The sequence below is a fragment of the Anomaloglossus baeobatrachus genome, chromosome 2 (assembly GCF_048569485.1).
Source record: "Anomaloglossus baeobatrachus isolate aAnoBae1 chromosome 2, aAnoBae1.hap1, whole genome shotgun sequence".
Lineage (NCBI taxonomy): Eukaryota > Metazoa > Chordata > Amphibia > Anura > Aromobatidae > Anomaloglossus > Anomaloglossus baeobatrachus.
In genome coordinates this window covers 112617088-112633672 of record NC_134354.1, presented here as the reverse complement: position 1 = coordinate 112633672, position 16585 = coordinate 112617088, and the positions used below count along the sequence as shown (strand labels likewise).

At 50.1% G+C, this 16585-nt stretch overlaps 1 protein-coding gene across 1 annotated transcript in view; it reads left to right on the top strand.

Moving 5' to 3' along the window:
* The first annotated feature begins 436 nt into the window (after nucleotides 1-436).
* The window catches only part of CIDEB (cell death inducing DFFA like effector b), a 30188-nt gene continuing 14039 nt past the window's right edge, over nucleotides 437-16585 (top strand). Inside the window, exons 1-3 of the mRNA XM_075335274.1 lie at nucleotides 437-523; nucleotides 5697-5841; nucleotides 7787-7936. Coding sequence (XP_075191389.1) covers nucleotides 486-523; nucleotides 5697-5841; nucleotides 7787-7936 — 333 coding nt within the window. The 5' untranslated portion in view covers nucleotides 437-485. The remainder of the gene's footprint in view (nucleotides 524-5696; nucleotides 5842-7786; nucleotides 7937-16585) is intronic.

Below are 16585 nucleotides of genomic sequence, written 5' to 3'. Positions count from 1 at the left end.
ACAAAACATTAACGATATCGTAGCGTGTAAAGCCTCCTTTAGAGAACCAGAACGAGGCCAGAATAGGCTCTCATAGAGTTGTATAGAGTTGTGCCCTCTTGAGCTCTCCATGAAACACTGGAGCTGCCGGCAGGTTTCAAATCACAGGAGACCGACCGGAATGGCAGCTGTAGAAGATGAGGCTGCACAAAGGCATGTATAATACACAGGGCAGAAGACTTACATTTAAAGCACCACTCCAGCTGTGCAATAAGAAAACCTGCTGGAGTGGTGCTTTAAGAAGTGACTGCACCTAGATATCAGTGTTATTAACATTCATGTGATGTCACTATTTCTTTCCCAATGTTGCAGTCCAGAGTCTGTCCTATCCTGGTGAACTTTGCTCTTCTGTTTCTCTGCTGGAAAGTTCCATAGTCCAGAACATTTTACTGAAAAGTCACTGAGCTGCGGAGAAGCTGGGCCGTCCCTTCTGTCAGAGGATCAGAATGGATTTTATATCTAACATCGGTGCCGGGGCTTTCAGGTTTGTAATTTATTGGTGAACTGTCCTGTAAAATGTGTCTCTTGTCTCACACGTTCTTTACTAGAAAGCTGGATATTTCAGTCTCCTCATGTAATTTATAAGTGAGAGTTATGGGGCTCTTAAAGTTAGATGTTAGTTAAGTATTTTATGTGATTTCTGTATATTTTCTTGCCTTATGATGGTTATACGTGGTTTTATATAACTGATTTATGTGATAATAACGCTGATAAGGACACTATGTCTAATTAGGAAGTTATTATATAATACTTGTATATATAGTTTTAGCTGTACTTCAATAAAACCCTACTTCTTGTATTAAGGAGAAAGATCACACGTGCTGGTATTGTGCTATCACATCATGGTGGTTAGGGACATAGACAGAAGAAGACCCCCTAAGAACAGTATATGGGTCTTTTGCAGTCCAATATCTCATCATAATGTAAAATTGCAACTGTTTTGGAGGTAGAAGTGGCCCCTTACCTTTTGCGCCCCCTGTGCGACTACACAGATTACACTAATGATATCACCACCTCTGATTAGGAAACAGCAGATGTCTGACCAAAACTGTTGTTAAAGTAGGCCTCCAACTATAGCATGAACAAGCAGCTGCCACCTGGATACACAGACAATGAAGGGCAGTGGCATAACATTAGGCCATGAAAAAATGGAAGGATAAATTTGAAGGGAATGTGTCAGCAGGTTTATGCTTCTCAAACTGAGGATAACACAGAACCAGGACAGAGGCCCTGAGTCCAGTGCTGGGTCTCTTACTGACCTTTGCGCTGTAGCTTTGATAAAATCATTTGTTATGGCTACACTGTAGATGGGCAGAAAGCTGACAATCAATGGTGGGAAGTGGGGGGTAGCTGGAGGTCATGAATGTCAAGGACTACATAGCAGGAGTTCATCATTCAGTAGAATAGCATAGCTGCTGTCGTATCAAAGCTACAGCAAGTGATACTATCATAGTGCTGGTCACATCGCCTCCTCATAGACACTTCTCTTGGCAGCAATGCCCTGCAAAAGGTCTTGTCTGGCAATTTATGCTCCCTGGTGACCTACTTACTCACTTGCTTGCCACACATCGGTGCAGTAGACTCAGAAACTAATCTCCTGCCATCTCTGATAGTCCTCTGAACAATGAGAACGCAACACTCAAAATGTTGTGATGTAACACAGTCAATTATAGCGTAAAATGGTCCCCTCTGTTATGGAAAATCTTTACCCTTATGGCAACTAATCCTTGCTCTGTCAGTGCACACATTTTTCACTTACAAGAAGCTTCTTTGCTCCCATCTGTGGCGTCAGTCTTTGCTCTCTTAGTAATGGTGGTACTCTTACATAGTTGGGCTGGTATCTTAACCCCAGAGAGATAGCATGACAGGTTAGGCTGCTTTCACACTACGTTTTTTTAACATGCTTCATGAACGTTTTTTTAACGCAAAAATGGATCCAGTGCAAATGTCTTTTCATTTCAATGCATTTGCAATGGACTCGCACCAACATGCGTTGACATGCGTTTGCGTACATTATAGTGAGGATCCAGCGGCTTGCAGTTTTTTAACTTTTTTCAAAAACGCTACTTGTATTGTTTCAGCTCAGGTTTTTTGTGTTTTTTGTAGCGTTTTTGAGCTGCGTCCAAATACTGCAAATTGCTGGATCCTGACTATACTGCATGCAAACGCATGTGAACGCTGGCATTCTGATAGACAGGATCCTGCTTGCTCTACTGAGCATGCCCAGAAACCAGCCTGGCGTGATCAGTCTCTCTCTCCCCCTCCCTCTCTCCCTCTCTCCCCCTCCCTCTCTCTCCTCTCTCTCTCCGCCGCCTGAGAGCGGCGGACGCTCGTAACCAAGGTAAATATCGGGTAACCAAGCAAAGCGCTTCGCTTAGTTACCTGATGTTTACCTAGGTTACGTGTGCAGGGAGCAGGCAGCCCGGCTTCTAGCAGCTGCAGACGCTCGTAACCAAGGTAAATATCGGGTATCCAAGCAAAGCACTTTGCTTAGTTACCCGATGTTTACCTTGGTTACCAGCGTCCGCAACTGTCAGATGCCAGCTCTCAGTCTATCACGTTCAGTTCCCTTCACTCCTGATCACATGACTTCAATGCCTGCCCATAAACTTCAAGTGACAGGATCCTGCAAAATAACACATGCGTTTGCATGCGTTTTTCTTTGTAAAAACAGGATCCGCTTTTACAGCAAAAAAACGTTCATGACGCATGTTAAAAAAACGTAGTGTGAAAGCAGCCTTAGATCTCCTTTGACCCTAGCTAATTTCCTGTCACACAAATTGGTAAATGTTACTCTCCCCTACTTGCTTGCTAACTATGTAGTAGGCATTGTCCTTAGATTTTCATCTTTCTTTTTTTTTCTGTGTCTTGTAGACTATATCTGTCTGTTTTCTACAGGAAGAAACACTCCCTACCCTAGGAACGTGGTATACATACTAATCTGTCAAACATTTATGTGAAAAAGTTTACAGTTGCACAGGCACAGAATTTTATTCAGACAGATCCAAATGTATTAACAACACATGCGGTCATAATGTATCAAAGACACTCCTCTTAAATAATTTAAACAACACATTCAGAAAAATTCTATGTAAAATTCTTCAAAAAATAAGGCGCAACAAGTCCAATAAAATTATTTAATTTTTGTTAATGAAATGATTAAAAACATCCAATAGAATTAAAAAGAGATGCTCATAGAATAGAAAAGAGGATATAGCAGCATAAATTGCAAAATCACGTATAGTGATGATACAAAATTTAGTTAATTGGTGGCAATAATCAGTTAGAAAATAATTAATATATATTATTCTGTTATGCTAATATATCCCTTAGTAAATATATTTATTGGTAATTGATATTTATACCCTAAATTGTTATTGTTTTATTTATATATACCGTATATGCAATTATTTATTGCACTAGATCACTTTATTTTTATTGACATCATTTTATATTAGACACTTGTTGCTCCTTATATTTTGAAGAATCTCACATAGAATTTTTCTGAATTTGTTGTTTAGATCCAAATGTATGCAATGTACCTAATGCAGTCAAATGTATGGTATGGATCCATCTGATACTGTCTTTTCTTAATATAAAATGTATACTTTACCATTTACCTTTATGTGAGGAAGCTTTGCAGCATCCTAATGTAATGGATCCACATACAAGCCCTCCAAATGTAAGTTAAGGACACTCTTTTGTCATTTGCATATTAGGAACCTATGCATATGTTACAGGATATGACTGTCTACATTTTTTTATACTGTCCTGTACATTTGATGAGGCACATGTAGCACAATGGCATGTTCAAACACATGTACCTCTTAAAGGGAACCTGTCACCAGATTTGGTGACTATAATCTGCGGCCACCACCAGTGGGCTCTTATATACGGTATTCTAGAATACTGTATATAAGTCTGCACCGCATGGCCCCTCAGGTCAGTATTAAAAAGTGAATTTTATGTTCTACACAGCAGCCTGGGCTCTTAAATATTCTACAATGCTGTATATAAGAGGTCACTGGTGGTGGCCGCAGCTTATAGTCGCCAAATCTGGTGACAGGTTCCCTTTAAAATTTGTCTTCTGTAGTTATGTAATCAATATCATATGTCATGGCTGAATTCCTTTCCTGCAGATCCCACAACGTGTCAGTGTGTCGCCCGGGGACCAGGGGTACTCAGATCCGGGCCACAGGGTCACTTCTGTGGGTATCACGGTGGCGTGACCCGGTCTGTGATCCCAGGCTCCACAGTAAAAGGGGATTTGGTAAGGGAGATTGTCCGTGACGCCACCCACGGTTGTGGTGAGGTTGGAACACCACCGCTGCTCTGGACGGGGATCCTGGGAGCGATGGTATGGAGCAGCTAGATGTTATTTCTCCCCTCCGTGGGTAGGGGGTTGGCTGTCCCGGGGCCCGGTGATGGGGTAAGCAGGGAGCAGGGCGCAGTGCTGCGGTGCGGTGCCCGAGGGCGCGAGCGTACTCACAAGTATTTCACACAGAGTCACTGGTAAACTAGGAATTACCGGTGTCCGCAGCCTTCGGTACGGGGGTGTTAGTGTCCCACACACGGTGCAGCAGCTCCTGTTCTTTCCCTGCAGCCAGGTGCCTCTCTCTCCACTCTCTTCCTCTTTCTCCTCAGCCGGGAACGGGGAATCCACTCCCCTGTAGTGATCCGGGTTACCCTAGGTACTCACTACAGCCTGTCCTGGCCCTCTAAGAGCACGCTTCACTATCAGCCTGGGAGCTACAACTCCAGACTCCTCTTCTGTCTCCTCTCCAAACACTCTGCTCCAGCCCCTCCCATCTCCTCTGCTTTTCTCTTACCCTGGGGGTGTGGTTTGTCCTGCTGCACTGGTGTGAGATCAGATTACCAAGGAGGATTAACTCTTTCTGTGACAACCTGGCTTTGCCAGGGCGTCACAAACCCCCTTGGTAAAACACGGCCCGTCTTCGGGCCGTCTGGGCACCAATATTTATTAAAACTGGAAAAAGGAAAAATAAACACATTACAATCATACATCTTCCCACATCGGGAGGTACGTTTTCTTACACTCTAAACTGTTCTGCCGCCCCCACCTGCTGTGCAGATGGCCTCCTCCTGAACTTGAGGACGCTAAACAGGGGTGACAGTCCATAAAACAGTCAACTTGAAACTGGTGGGTAGCCGTCCATGCTCCACTACCACTGCCGCTGACGCCACTCCCAGTACCCCACACACGGTGCAGCAGCTCCTGTTCTTTCCCTGCAGCCAGGTGCCTCTCTCTCCACTCTCTTCCTCTTTCTCCTCAGCCGGGAACGGGGAATCCACTCCCCTGCAGTGATCCGGGTCACCCTAGGTAAGGAGGGGCCACTACCCTGCTCCGGCTACCTCTGGCCCCTTCCTCACTACAGCCTGTCCCGGCCCTCTCGGAGCACGCTTCACTATCAGCCTGGGAGCTACAACTCCAGACTCCTCTTCTGTCTCCTCTGCAAACACTCTGCTCCAGCCCCTCCCCTCTCCTCTGCTTTTCTCTTACCCTGGGGGGTGTGGTTTGTCCTGCTGCAGCGGTGTGAGATCAGATTACCAATGAGGATTAACTCTTTCTGTGACAACCTGGCTTTGCCAGGGTGTCACATCAGTAATGACCAATGTCCTCTATTTGTGATTTCTAGGTCAGTCTCCTCTGTAGGGTCAGAGATAACTCGGAGAGTGAAAACTGCCTCTGCACCGCCGCAGAGACCTTTCCGTGTTTGTAGTCATGACCGATCCATACGTAAAGGTGTTACTGCTGGCTCCCTGCGAGAGCTCATAGCAAAGGTGAGTTACAGATGTATTAGGCTTTATTCAGATCTCCATTTTTCACATACATTTCTTTCTGTGGTTTTCACAATTGGAACAGTACCCATTATAATCTCTGGTGTTTTTCATGTCTGTTTTTTTGGCAACCGTGGGTTTGCAAAACAAAAAAAAACCACAATGACATGACTGTTTTGAATAATCGTAACAGCTCAAAATCCCCCCACACAAGTCTATGGGCCATTAAAAATCACCGCAGATGGAGGTCCATAAACATTTAAAATGCTTTTGAAGTTAATACCATATTTTGAAGATTATAAAGGAGACTAAAATCCAGTAATCATAATAATCTAGTTTTATTACCCTTGTGGCTTTAGCAACAGATGAATAACACTAGAACAATATGGATAATGGATTTTGAACAAATCAAGACTGACATGTCACTCAGAGCAAGGATCACCAAGCTACGACTTTCCTACTTTGTGTCCTAAAGGGGTTAAATGGGCAAGATGTCTAGTACTTTTTATTTATGTGTATTCAGTGTGGACCTAAGAAAGCTTCACATTCTAATACAAGTCTGCCGTACACTTTGTTGAATACAACCTTCTATAGAAAAGTGTTCAGGCGTGCCTGCTCTGCTTTTAAGGCCTCCTTCACAGATCCGTGTTTCCGGTACATATCCATTTCCACATGTACTGAAGACTTGGACACACATAGACCCATTAAAACCAATGGATCTGCGCACACATCAGTGTTTTGACATGGACCGTGTGTCCATGTGGAGTACATGTGGCGCCCCTCAGGCTTCAGTCGCCACGAGGTACTGCATCTCACTTAAGGTGCAGTACTCATCCCGGGTAAGGAAGAGGTTAACTGCTGGTGTTTCTCACATTCACAAACCACACACAGTTAGGTGCTGTCCCACCTGGGGTTGGCCTGGGGTAGACGGGGGGTGGCCATCACGAGGCATGGGACTTTCCCGGTCCCTATGACAACCACCTGGGGGGCGGGCACCACTTGGGGAAAAGGAAGGAGCATCTCCACACTTTAGTCAGTTTTGCCCCGGGCACAGCTTGGGGTAAGCAGCACAATGAGGACCTCGGTCCAGGCATTTTCTTCCTCACACTTCTGGAGCACCGCAAGACCCGTGACTTGGAGCAGGTAGCTCAGCCTGGGCTCTACACAGCTACCGGGGATTCCAGGGTCTGCGGAGAGTGCAGGAAACACCCGCAGCCCGTTCCACATTCCATCCATGAGATTGGAGGGACCCCAACCAAAAAGGACACACCGGCGGTGACCTCCGAATTATCTGGGATCGGAAGGGGCCCATCACAGCAGAGACCGGCACTCCTAGGGCAGCAACCAGACAGTGAGTAAAAACCATGAACCGCAACTACTGAGTCTGCCCTTCTTTGTCGTCGCCGACACCCCGCGCTTCGGCGTCAACGGCCACTACTACTCCCATCATCCTCCCTGGGGCCTAGCTTCTTCTACCTCATGAATATTCACTACACTGACTGTGGACCCAGAAGTAAGTGTGACAGCAGCACCGGAGACAGGTAAGTATACAAGTTCATGCTGTCCTTGTGCTATCTGGATGTCACATGGATAGCGCATGAACAGCTCACAGAGAACACACACAGGGAGCCACGGGCAGCCCCATATGGACCTGCACCACAGACAATCCCACATGTTTTTTTAATGCACGGACATGTGAAGTGGGCCTTTATCTGTACTCAGTGTGTAGATCCTACTGAGTACACATTTATAAGTCAGAGCGATAAGGTTCATTCACTGAATATGTATTTATAGCAGGAACATGAAAAGTGTTTTTTGAGTCAAAACAGGCACCTAATGCACAGTTTTTTTTGTCTTCCAAATAAACCACCAAAGAATAGTTTTAATTTCTATATGTCTAGAATAATTTTCACTTTTTACATATTGATTACTTTTTCCCCTTTGCAAGGCTATGGATGCCCTCTTTCTGACGGGTATTGTGACTTTAATATTGGAGGATGATGGGACATTACTGGATTCAGAAGAATTCTTTGACACCCTTGAAGATGGTTCAGTTATCATGGTTCTAGAAAGAGGACAAAAGTGGAATCCAAAAAAGGTGAAGTTCTTTTGGTGTTAAAGTGGTTGGCCACTACTTTTACATCGACGACCTATCCTTAGGTCAGGTTATCAGCTGTTCTCGGTCTCAGTGGCAGCAGCGGGCAGCCGAAAATGCTCAGTTCCGGAGCTGCCCCTCCTCTGACTAGGTACTGCATATCTGCCTCCTTTTGATTTGAATGGGAGGCAGATGTACAGTACTGGCCGCGGCCTCTATCAGTTGACAGGGAAGCTTCGGAACTGAGTATTTCTGGTTCCCCATCTGCTGCTGCAAGGACCGAGAACAGCTGATCAGCAGAGGTGCCAGGTGTTGAACCCTGGCCGATCAGACATTCATGACTTAGCCTAAAGGTGGCTTTACACGCTACGAGATCGCTAAAGCGATCTCTTTGGGGTCACAGAATTTGTGACGCACATCCGGCCGCTTTAGCGATGTTGTTGTATGTGACACCTATGAGCGATTTTGAATCGTCGCAAAAACGTTCAAAATCGCTCATCGGTGACATACCCCCCTCTTCCCAATTATCGTTGCTGCTGCAGTAACGATGATGTTTGTCGTTCCTGCGGCAGCACACATCGCTAAGTGTGACGCAGCTGGAACGACAAACATCTCCTTACCTACGTCCACCGGAAAAGGAGGAAGGAAGGAGGTGGGCGGTATGTTCTGGCCGCTCATCTCCGCCCCTCCTTTTCTATTGGGCGGCGGTTCAGTGACGCTGCTGTGACGTCGCTGTGACGCTGAACGAACCGCCCCCTTAGAAAGGAGGCGGTTTGCCAGTCACAGCGACGTCGCAAAGCAGGTACAGTGCTATGCAGAAGTTTGAGCACCACTGGTCAAAATTACTGTTATTGTGAACAGTTAATCAAGTTGAAAATTAAATGATCTCTAAAAGGCATAAAGTTAAAGATGACACATTTCCTTTATATTTTAGGTAAGAACAAAAAAAAATATTTTCACCTTTAACATTTTAAAAACTACAAAAATGAAAATGGGCCAATGCAAAAGTTTGAACCCCCTTGGAGATTTGTGTGCTCAGATAACTTTGACTATCATTTCAGACCTTAATTAGCCTGTTAGGTTTGTGGCTTGGTCATTATCATAGTTAGGAAAGGGCAGGTGATGCAAATTTCACAGCTTTAGGCCTGCGACACACATCCGTGCTGCCGGCACGTGTTTGTCATTTTTTACACGTACCGGCGGCACGGAGACACGTTCAGCAATGCTACCCTATTGTAGCAGGCACACACACGTAAAACCACACGGAACGTGTGTCCGTGTGCGTTTGTACGTGTGTGCGTTTTTCAAAGCGCTGACATGTCAGTGATTTCTCCCGCAGTACGGGTGTCAACGGCCCGCACCCGTACCACACGGGTGTAGTGTGGATGCGGTCCCGTGTGACACGCGCCGGAGAAAACACATGTGTCAGTGAAAAAAAAAAAAAACATTTACTCACCTTCTCCAGCCCTCCTGTCTCTGCCGCTGCTGCCTCTTGCTGCCGACCGCCGCTCATTATTCTCATAGAATATTCACTTCACTGCCTGGCAGCAGCGGGGAGATGGGAGGGCTGGAGACTGAGGATCAGCACCACAGACAGCAGCGCGGACATCAGGAAGGACCAGGTGAGTATGTTAATTACCGGTTCTACGTGTGCTATCGCGGATAGCACACATAGAACACACGTGGCCCGCACGTACCAGAGACACGTACTTACCTGCACGCAACACGCAGGGAAAATACGTGTCTCTCGGCACGTGCGTGATTTTCACGTGAGTGTGGCAGAGGCCTTAAAAAAACCCAGCTTCCTCTAACCTTGTGCAAATAAAACAGCCATGGGTTTTTCAAAGCAGCTGCCTAGCACTCTGAAAATCAAAATGGTGAAGGCCCACAAAGCAGAAGAAAGCTAGAAGAAAATAGCAAAGCGTTTTCAAGTTGCCCTTTCCTCAGTTTGAAAAGTAATTCAGAAATGGCACTTACAGAAACAGTGGAGGTCAGGATAAGGTCTGGAAAACCAAGCAAAATTTCTGTGAGAGCTGCTCGTAGGATTGCTAGAGTGGCAAATCAGAACCTTCACTTCACTGCAAAAGTCCTTCAGGAAGATTTAGCCGACTCTGGAGTTGTGGTACATTGTTCTACTGTTCAGAGACACCTACAGAAAAATGGCCTTTATGGAAGAGTCATCTGAAGAAAACCTCTCCTGCGTCCTAACCATAAAATTTAGCATCAGAAGTATGCAAAATAACATCTAAACAAGACTGATGTATTTTGGAAACAAGTCATGTTAACTAATGAGGTTAAAATAGAACTCTTTGGCCAAAATTTTTTGGAAAAAAAGGAGACAGAATGTCATGACAAGAACATCTCGCCAACCATTAAGCATGGGGGTGGATTAATCATGCTTTGGTTTTTTTTCTATCCAATGGCACTGAGAACATTTCACGGGTAGAGGGAAGAATGGATTCAATTAAAGGGGTGGTTCACCCATTTTTTTTTATTTTCTGTATGAGTTCTACTTACCTTTCTAGGCGTTTTCTCCTTTGGCTTCTGTTTCCAGTTCTGGCACTGAGCGGCGCTATCCTGCACGCTCAGTGCCGGTCACATGACCCCCTGGAGCTGTGGCCACCAGCATCCTCTGACGTCCCGGCATTTCCGGGCTCTCAAACTGGACGCGTATGTCAGAGGAGGCTGGCACCACTCAGATTGAGTGACAGGGCTGTGGGCGGTGACTACCGCACATCACAGCCCAGCATCGAGGGGAGGATCCGGAGGACGTCAGTGTGGAGCCGGCGTCCTGCAGATGGTGAGGCACGGGGCGCCAGTGTGCAGTACAGGGGGGGGTTCTTCAGCTGAATCCCCCCCTGCACGTAAGTATGTGCTCACACTGTCCACCCGCCCGCTCTGCTGCGATGTCAGGAGAGCGGCCGGTGTCGGGCAGTGTGATCATCTGCTCCTCCCAGCAGCAAGACACTGACAGGCATGTCACCGCTGTGCTCTGCCATCTGTCCTGCTGCATGGGACCAACTGTCTGCACTCTGTCACCTGCACCACAAGTCACAGAGTGGAGACAGTTGGTGACAGAGCACCTCTGCCCCCCCCCCGTTCTTTCCCCACTCTCTTCTCTCCCCCCACTCTTCTCCCCCTCCCCTCTTCCCCCTCTTCTCTGCCCCCTCTTATCCCTCTCTCCTCTCCCCTCTCTTTTCCCTCGCTCTCTTCCCCCCTCGCTCCCCCCCTCGCTCTCTCCCCCCGAGCTCTCTTTTCCTCCCCCCCTTCGCTCTCTTTTCCTCCCCCCCTCGCTCTCTTTTCCTCCCCCCGCGCTCTCTTTTCCTCCCCCCGCGCTCTCTTTTCCTCCCCCCGTGCTCTCTTTTCCTCCCCCCCTCTCTCTCCCCCCTCTCTCTCCCCCCCGCGCTCTCTTCTCCCCCCGCGCTCTCTTCTCCCCCTCTCTCTCCCCCCCTCTCTCCCCCCTTCTCTCTCTCCCCCCCTCTCTCTCTTCTCCCCCCCTCTCTCTCCCCCCCTCTCTCTCCCCCCTCTCTCTCCCCCCTTCTCTCTTCCCCCCTCTCTCTCTCTCCCCCCCTCTCTCTCTCTTCTCCCCCCCTCTCTCTTCCCCCCCCTCTCTCTTCCCCCCCTCTCTCTCTTCCCCCCCTCTCTCTCTTTCCCCCCCTCTCTCTCTTCTCCCCCCCTCTCTCTCTTCTCCCCCCCTCTCTCTCTTCCCCCCCTCTCTCTCCTCCCCCCCCTCTCTCTCCTCCCCCCCCTCTCTCTCACTTCTCCCCCCCTCTCTCTCTCTTCTCCCCCCCCCGCTCGCTCTCTTCTCCCCCCCCCCCGCTCGCTCTCTTTTCCTCCCCCTCTCCTGGCATGGTCAGTACAGAAATCTCTCCATCGTGGAGGGGTGAGAGGGAGTAATAAACATGGAGTCCCTACTGTGTCTGTGTATTTATTTCTAATAAAGTATTTTTCTCTGTGTGATGGTTTTTTGTTTTTTTTTTAACCCTTTGTTGGAGATTCTTAATGGCCAGTGTCACAAACCACCGGGGGGGGTCACTCAGAAATCCCCCGCGCTGGCTACCAGTACGTCACAATCGGGGTGTAACAAGTGGGGGGTCACCCCTCCTTTATACCTCCCGACCGACAGACAGAGCACGTGATGCGCTCTCTAGCGCCCCTCTTATAGTCAGGCCAATTATGGAATTGCCCGACGATAAGCAAGGAGGCCGCTATACTACTTATGCCGATTATTGAAGGGTCCCCGGTGAGAGTAGGGTATATATTCCCCCGACCTCCGCGGGCGGAATATATAAAATCTCCCCGAATCTCACTGGCCTCCCCACAATAATCCTTGGCACAAACTCGCTGCCACCAACCGCTTCACGGTAACTATTAGCCGAACACACAGACGTGGGATTCAAGATCGAGATAACAGAGCAGCCCAAGATTAATTATATAATTTAATCAGCCTAAAGCACACTAGAAACTACAATATATACAATAGGGAATCTACAGAATATACATATGTCAGAGTACAGTTACAGATAAAGCATGGGTTACAAACAGGCATACACAGTTCAATCAGTTACCTTGTTGCGTCTGGCCACAGGGGGGCGCTGTAGACCAGGTTTCCAGGAACTCCCACAGATGTTTCCTACACGTGCCCCCAGCGAGAAGAACGCTGGAAAATGGCCGAAGTAGGGTTATCAACCTGGGCAGATCCAGGTCCCCTCCTACCTTAGTGACCTCACAGGGAAGCACTGCCACTCCCCCTGCATGGATCAGAATTATCCAGCCAAGGGGATATTGGCCATAACTTTGCCTGGGAGCGTCGTAGGCGGACGCCAATGCTCTCATTGTGACAGTTATGAATTTAGCTACAGAACGAGGGGACTCATGACCTGTCTGCCAGTTCCCCATTGGCTGATATCACGCCTGGGGCATTTCCCAATGTCCTGCTCCCATAAAAAGGGTGTGCCGGCATCGTCCACATGCGGAGACACCATTTTTATGGTTGCCATATTTATCGGAAATATGGCTTGCGAGATATGAACCATTTTTTACTGGAGTCGTTCTGTCTGGCTATTTCCATAGCCTTGCTAACTAGCTAGCAGCCCCCACTACAGGGTGACGGCAGGGAGTCATCCTGTGTCCATTGTCCCTAAGCCACCTCATTTCAATATCACAGGACATGGCCATGGATTTGTTGCTAAACCAGTTGTGTGAAGGGAAGGGGGGGGGGTGACACCAGGAGAGGGCTTCCTGACATGACTTGAATGTCATGATTTATCGTCATATCTCCGGATTTACCTCACACCTCCCCCCTTTTGAGGGCGCTAGGGGGCAGCACACTCCGGTGTTCCCCCGTGCGCCCGTCCGCGACCTCTCCTTGTCGGGACAGCCCGTCTGCGTTACCGTGGTCACGGCCCCTTTTGTGGCGAATGGTGAAGTTGTATTGCTGGAGCGCAAGGCTCCATCGCAACAATCGCCCATTCGTCCCAGAGACGGTGTGCAACCAGCTGAGGGGATTGTGGTCCGTCTCCACGATGAAGTGGCGCCCGTATAGATAGGGTTGCAGACGCTGCAGGGCCCACACTATGGCCAGGCACTCCTTCTCCATCGTGGAATAGGCAACTTCCCTTGGTAACAGCTTCCTGCTCAGGTACAAGACTGGGTGCTCTTGGCTCGCAGAGTCCACCTGGCTGAGCACCGCACCGAGGCCGAAGTCACTGGCGTCGGTCTGTACTACAAACGGCCGCGTGAAGTCGGCTGCCCGTAGCACGGGCGGGCTGGACAGGGCGTCCTTTAGGGCCCGGAAGGCTGTCTCGCAGTCCATTGTCCAATCGACTGCAGAGGGCAGCTTCTTCTTGGTGAGGTCCGTCAAGGGCTTTGCCAGGCTACTATAGCATGGAACAAACCTCCTATAGTACCCAGCGGTCCCCAAGAAGGACATCACCTGCTTCTTGGTCCTGGGGGTGGGCCAGGATGCGATGGCCTCCACTTTCTCAGGCTCGGGCTTCAGCGTTCCCCCACCTACCCGGTGACCGAGGTACTGGACCTCGCTCATGGCCAGCTGACACTTTCCCGGCTTGATGGTCAAACCTGCCCGGTGGATCCGCCTGAGCACCTGTGCTAGATGCTCTAGGTGGTCCTCCCAGGTGGGACTGAAGACGGCAATGTCATCCAGGTACGCGGCCGCGTACCCTTCAAGTCCCTTGAGCAGGGTGTTGACCATCCGCTGGAAAGTGGCAGGGGCATTCCTCATCCCGAATGGCATCACCGTGGACTCGTACAGTCCAAATGGGGTAATAAAGGCAGAGCGTTCCCTGGCCTTGCGAGTCAGGGGGATCTGCCAATATCCCCGGCTCAGGTCCATGATGGTCAGGTACTGAGCCCCGGCCAACTGATCGAGCAGGTCATCGATGCGTGGCATTGGGTACGCATCGGCGACCGTGACAGCATTGAGCCCCCTGTAGTCCACGCAGAACCGAGTGGTTCGGTCCTTCTTAGGGACGAGGACTACAGGCGAGGCCCAAGCGCTGTTGGATGCCTGGATCACCCCCAGCTCCAGCATCTCGTCAATCTCCTGGCGCATGTGTTGCTGCACCTCCAGGGAGACCCGATATGCTGAACGCCGGATCGGGGGATGATCCCCAGTGTCCACGTGATGGACAGCCAAGTCAGTCCTTCCGGGCTGGTTGGTAAACAACCCCCGGAAGGGGTGTAGGGTGGCCCACAGCTGGGACCGTTGGTCCTCCAAGAGCTGGTGGCCAACCTCCACATCCTCAATGGATCCGCCTGCCCTAACCTGGGCTAGCATATCCAAGAGGGTTTCCGCTTCTCCCTCCTCGGGCAGGTTGCACACGGGGAGCGCACATGCCTCCCGCTCATGATGTGCCTTCATCATGTTCACATGGAAGGGCTTCCGCCTTCCACGGGCAGGGTCCAGGGTGACCAGGTACGTCACAGGGTTGAGGTGCTGGTACACGAGGTATGGGCCTTCCCAGGCTGCCTGAAGCTTGTCCTGTGGTACGGGGACCAGTACCCACACCTCTTGACCCACTTGGTAGGTCCTCTCACAAGCGTTCTGGTCGTACCAACGCTTCTGATCGGCCTGGGCTTGAGCCATATTGTCGTGTACCAGTTGCGTCAAGGCCTGCATTTTGTCCCGGAAGCGCATGACATACTCGATAACCGACACTCCAGGGGTGGCCAAATCCCCTTCCCAAGCCTCTTTCACCAGAGCCAGGGGGCCCCGCACACGTCGCCCGTACAGGAGCTCAAACGGTGAGAATCCTGTTGAGGCCTGTGGAACCTCCCGGTAAGCAAATAACAGGTGTGGGAGATACCGCTCCCAGTCACGCCCATGGGAGTCGACCAACATCTTAAGCATCTGCTTTAAGGTGCCATTGAACCGCTCGCACAGGCCATTAGTCTGTGGATGGTACGGGCTGGCCACCAGATGTCGCACCTGGACTTGCTTACAGAGGGCCTCCATCAGCTGGGACATGAATTGGGTCCCCCGGTCAGTGAGCATTTCCTGGGGAAAACCCACTCGGGAGAAAATCTCCAGCAATGCGGTGGCCACCTTGTCAGCCCGAATGGACGACAAGGCCACTGCTTCTGGGTACCGGGTGGCATAGTCCACTACCGTCAGTATGAAGCGTTTCCCGGAGCTGCTGGGGATGGCCAGCGGGCCGACCAGATCCACAGCCACCCTCCTGAAAGGCTCATCGATGATTGGCAGAGATACCAGTGGGGCTTTGGGGTGTGGCCCCGCCTTCCCCACTCTCTGACAGGTTTCACACGAACGGCAGTAGGCAGCCACATCGGCCCCCATTTTTGGCCAGTAGAAATGCTGGTTTAACCTGGCCTTGGTCTTAGCGATCCCTAGGTGTCCGGCCATCGGAATCTCATGTGCGATCCGCAACAACTCCGTCCGGAACGGATAGGGTACCACCAACTGTCGGTCCCTGGGCCACGCCTCCGGTGAACCCTGCTGGACCGTGGCCCGGTACAGCCGTCCTTGGTCCCAGACCACTCGCTCCGGGTCCGAGTCCGAGGGAGGCTGTGCCGCCTGCTCCTTTAGAGCTTTCAGGCTGTCGTCAGCTTCTAACGCTGCCTGAAACCCCTGACTAGATGTGGCCAGAATCGACGAGACTGTCACATCTTCGGTCAGTACCCCGGGACCTGTGTCCTGGCCTCCACCTGACTCGGCTGCCACTTGGTCAGAAGGGGAAGAGCTATCGGACCTCCGGGAGGCCCCTTGGCTTCCAGCACTCCCACTGCGGGTGACAGCGGCCACAGCCGCTGCGACCGTGGGTCGTGCCTGCTCCTCCTCCGTTCCTGACCAAGTCGCCGGTTCAGGCAGACCTACCTGGCTTCCTGACACCCCGGTTGTGGGGGAACCCTGCACCGAGATCTTACCTGGGAGCACTTCCGCTCCTGGACCGGCCCCAATCTCACCTGCCTGTTCCCCCCCTGCAGCAACAGAACCCCGCTGTGAAATCTCTGGGGACCCCACATTTGCTGTGGTAGCCCCCACCCCACACACTGGTCCTCCCCCTGCAGCACCCTGCTCTCTGCTTATCCCTGCAGAGGGCAGCAGATCCCAGCTCACAGGCTGGTTACTTGTAGAGGCATTGTCACACCTTTCTCTGACCCCCTCCCCTG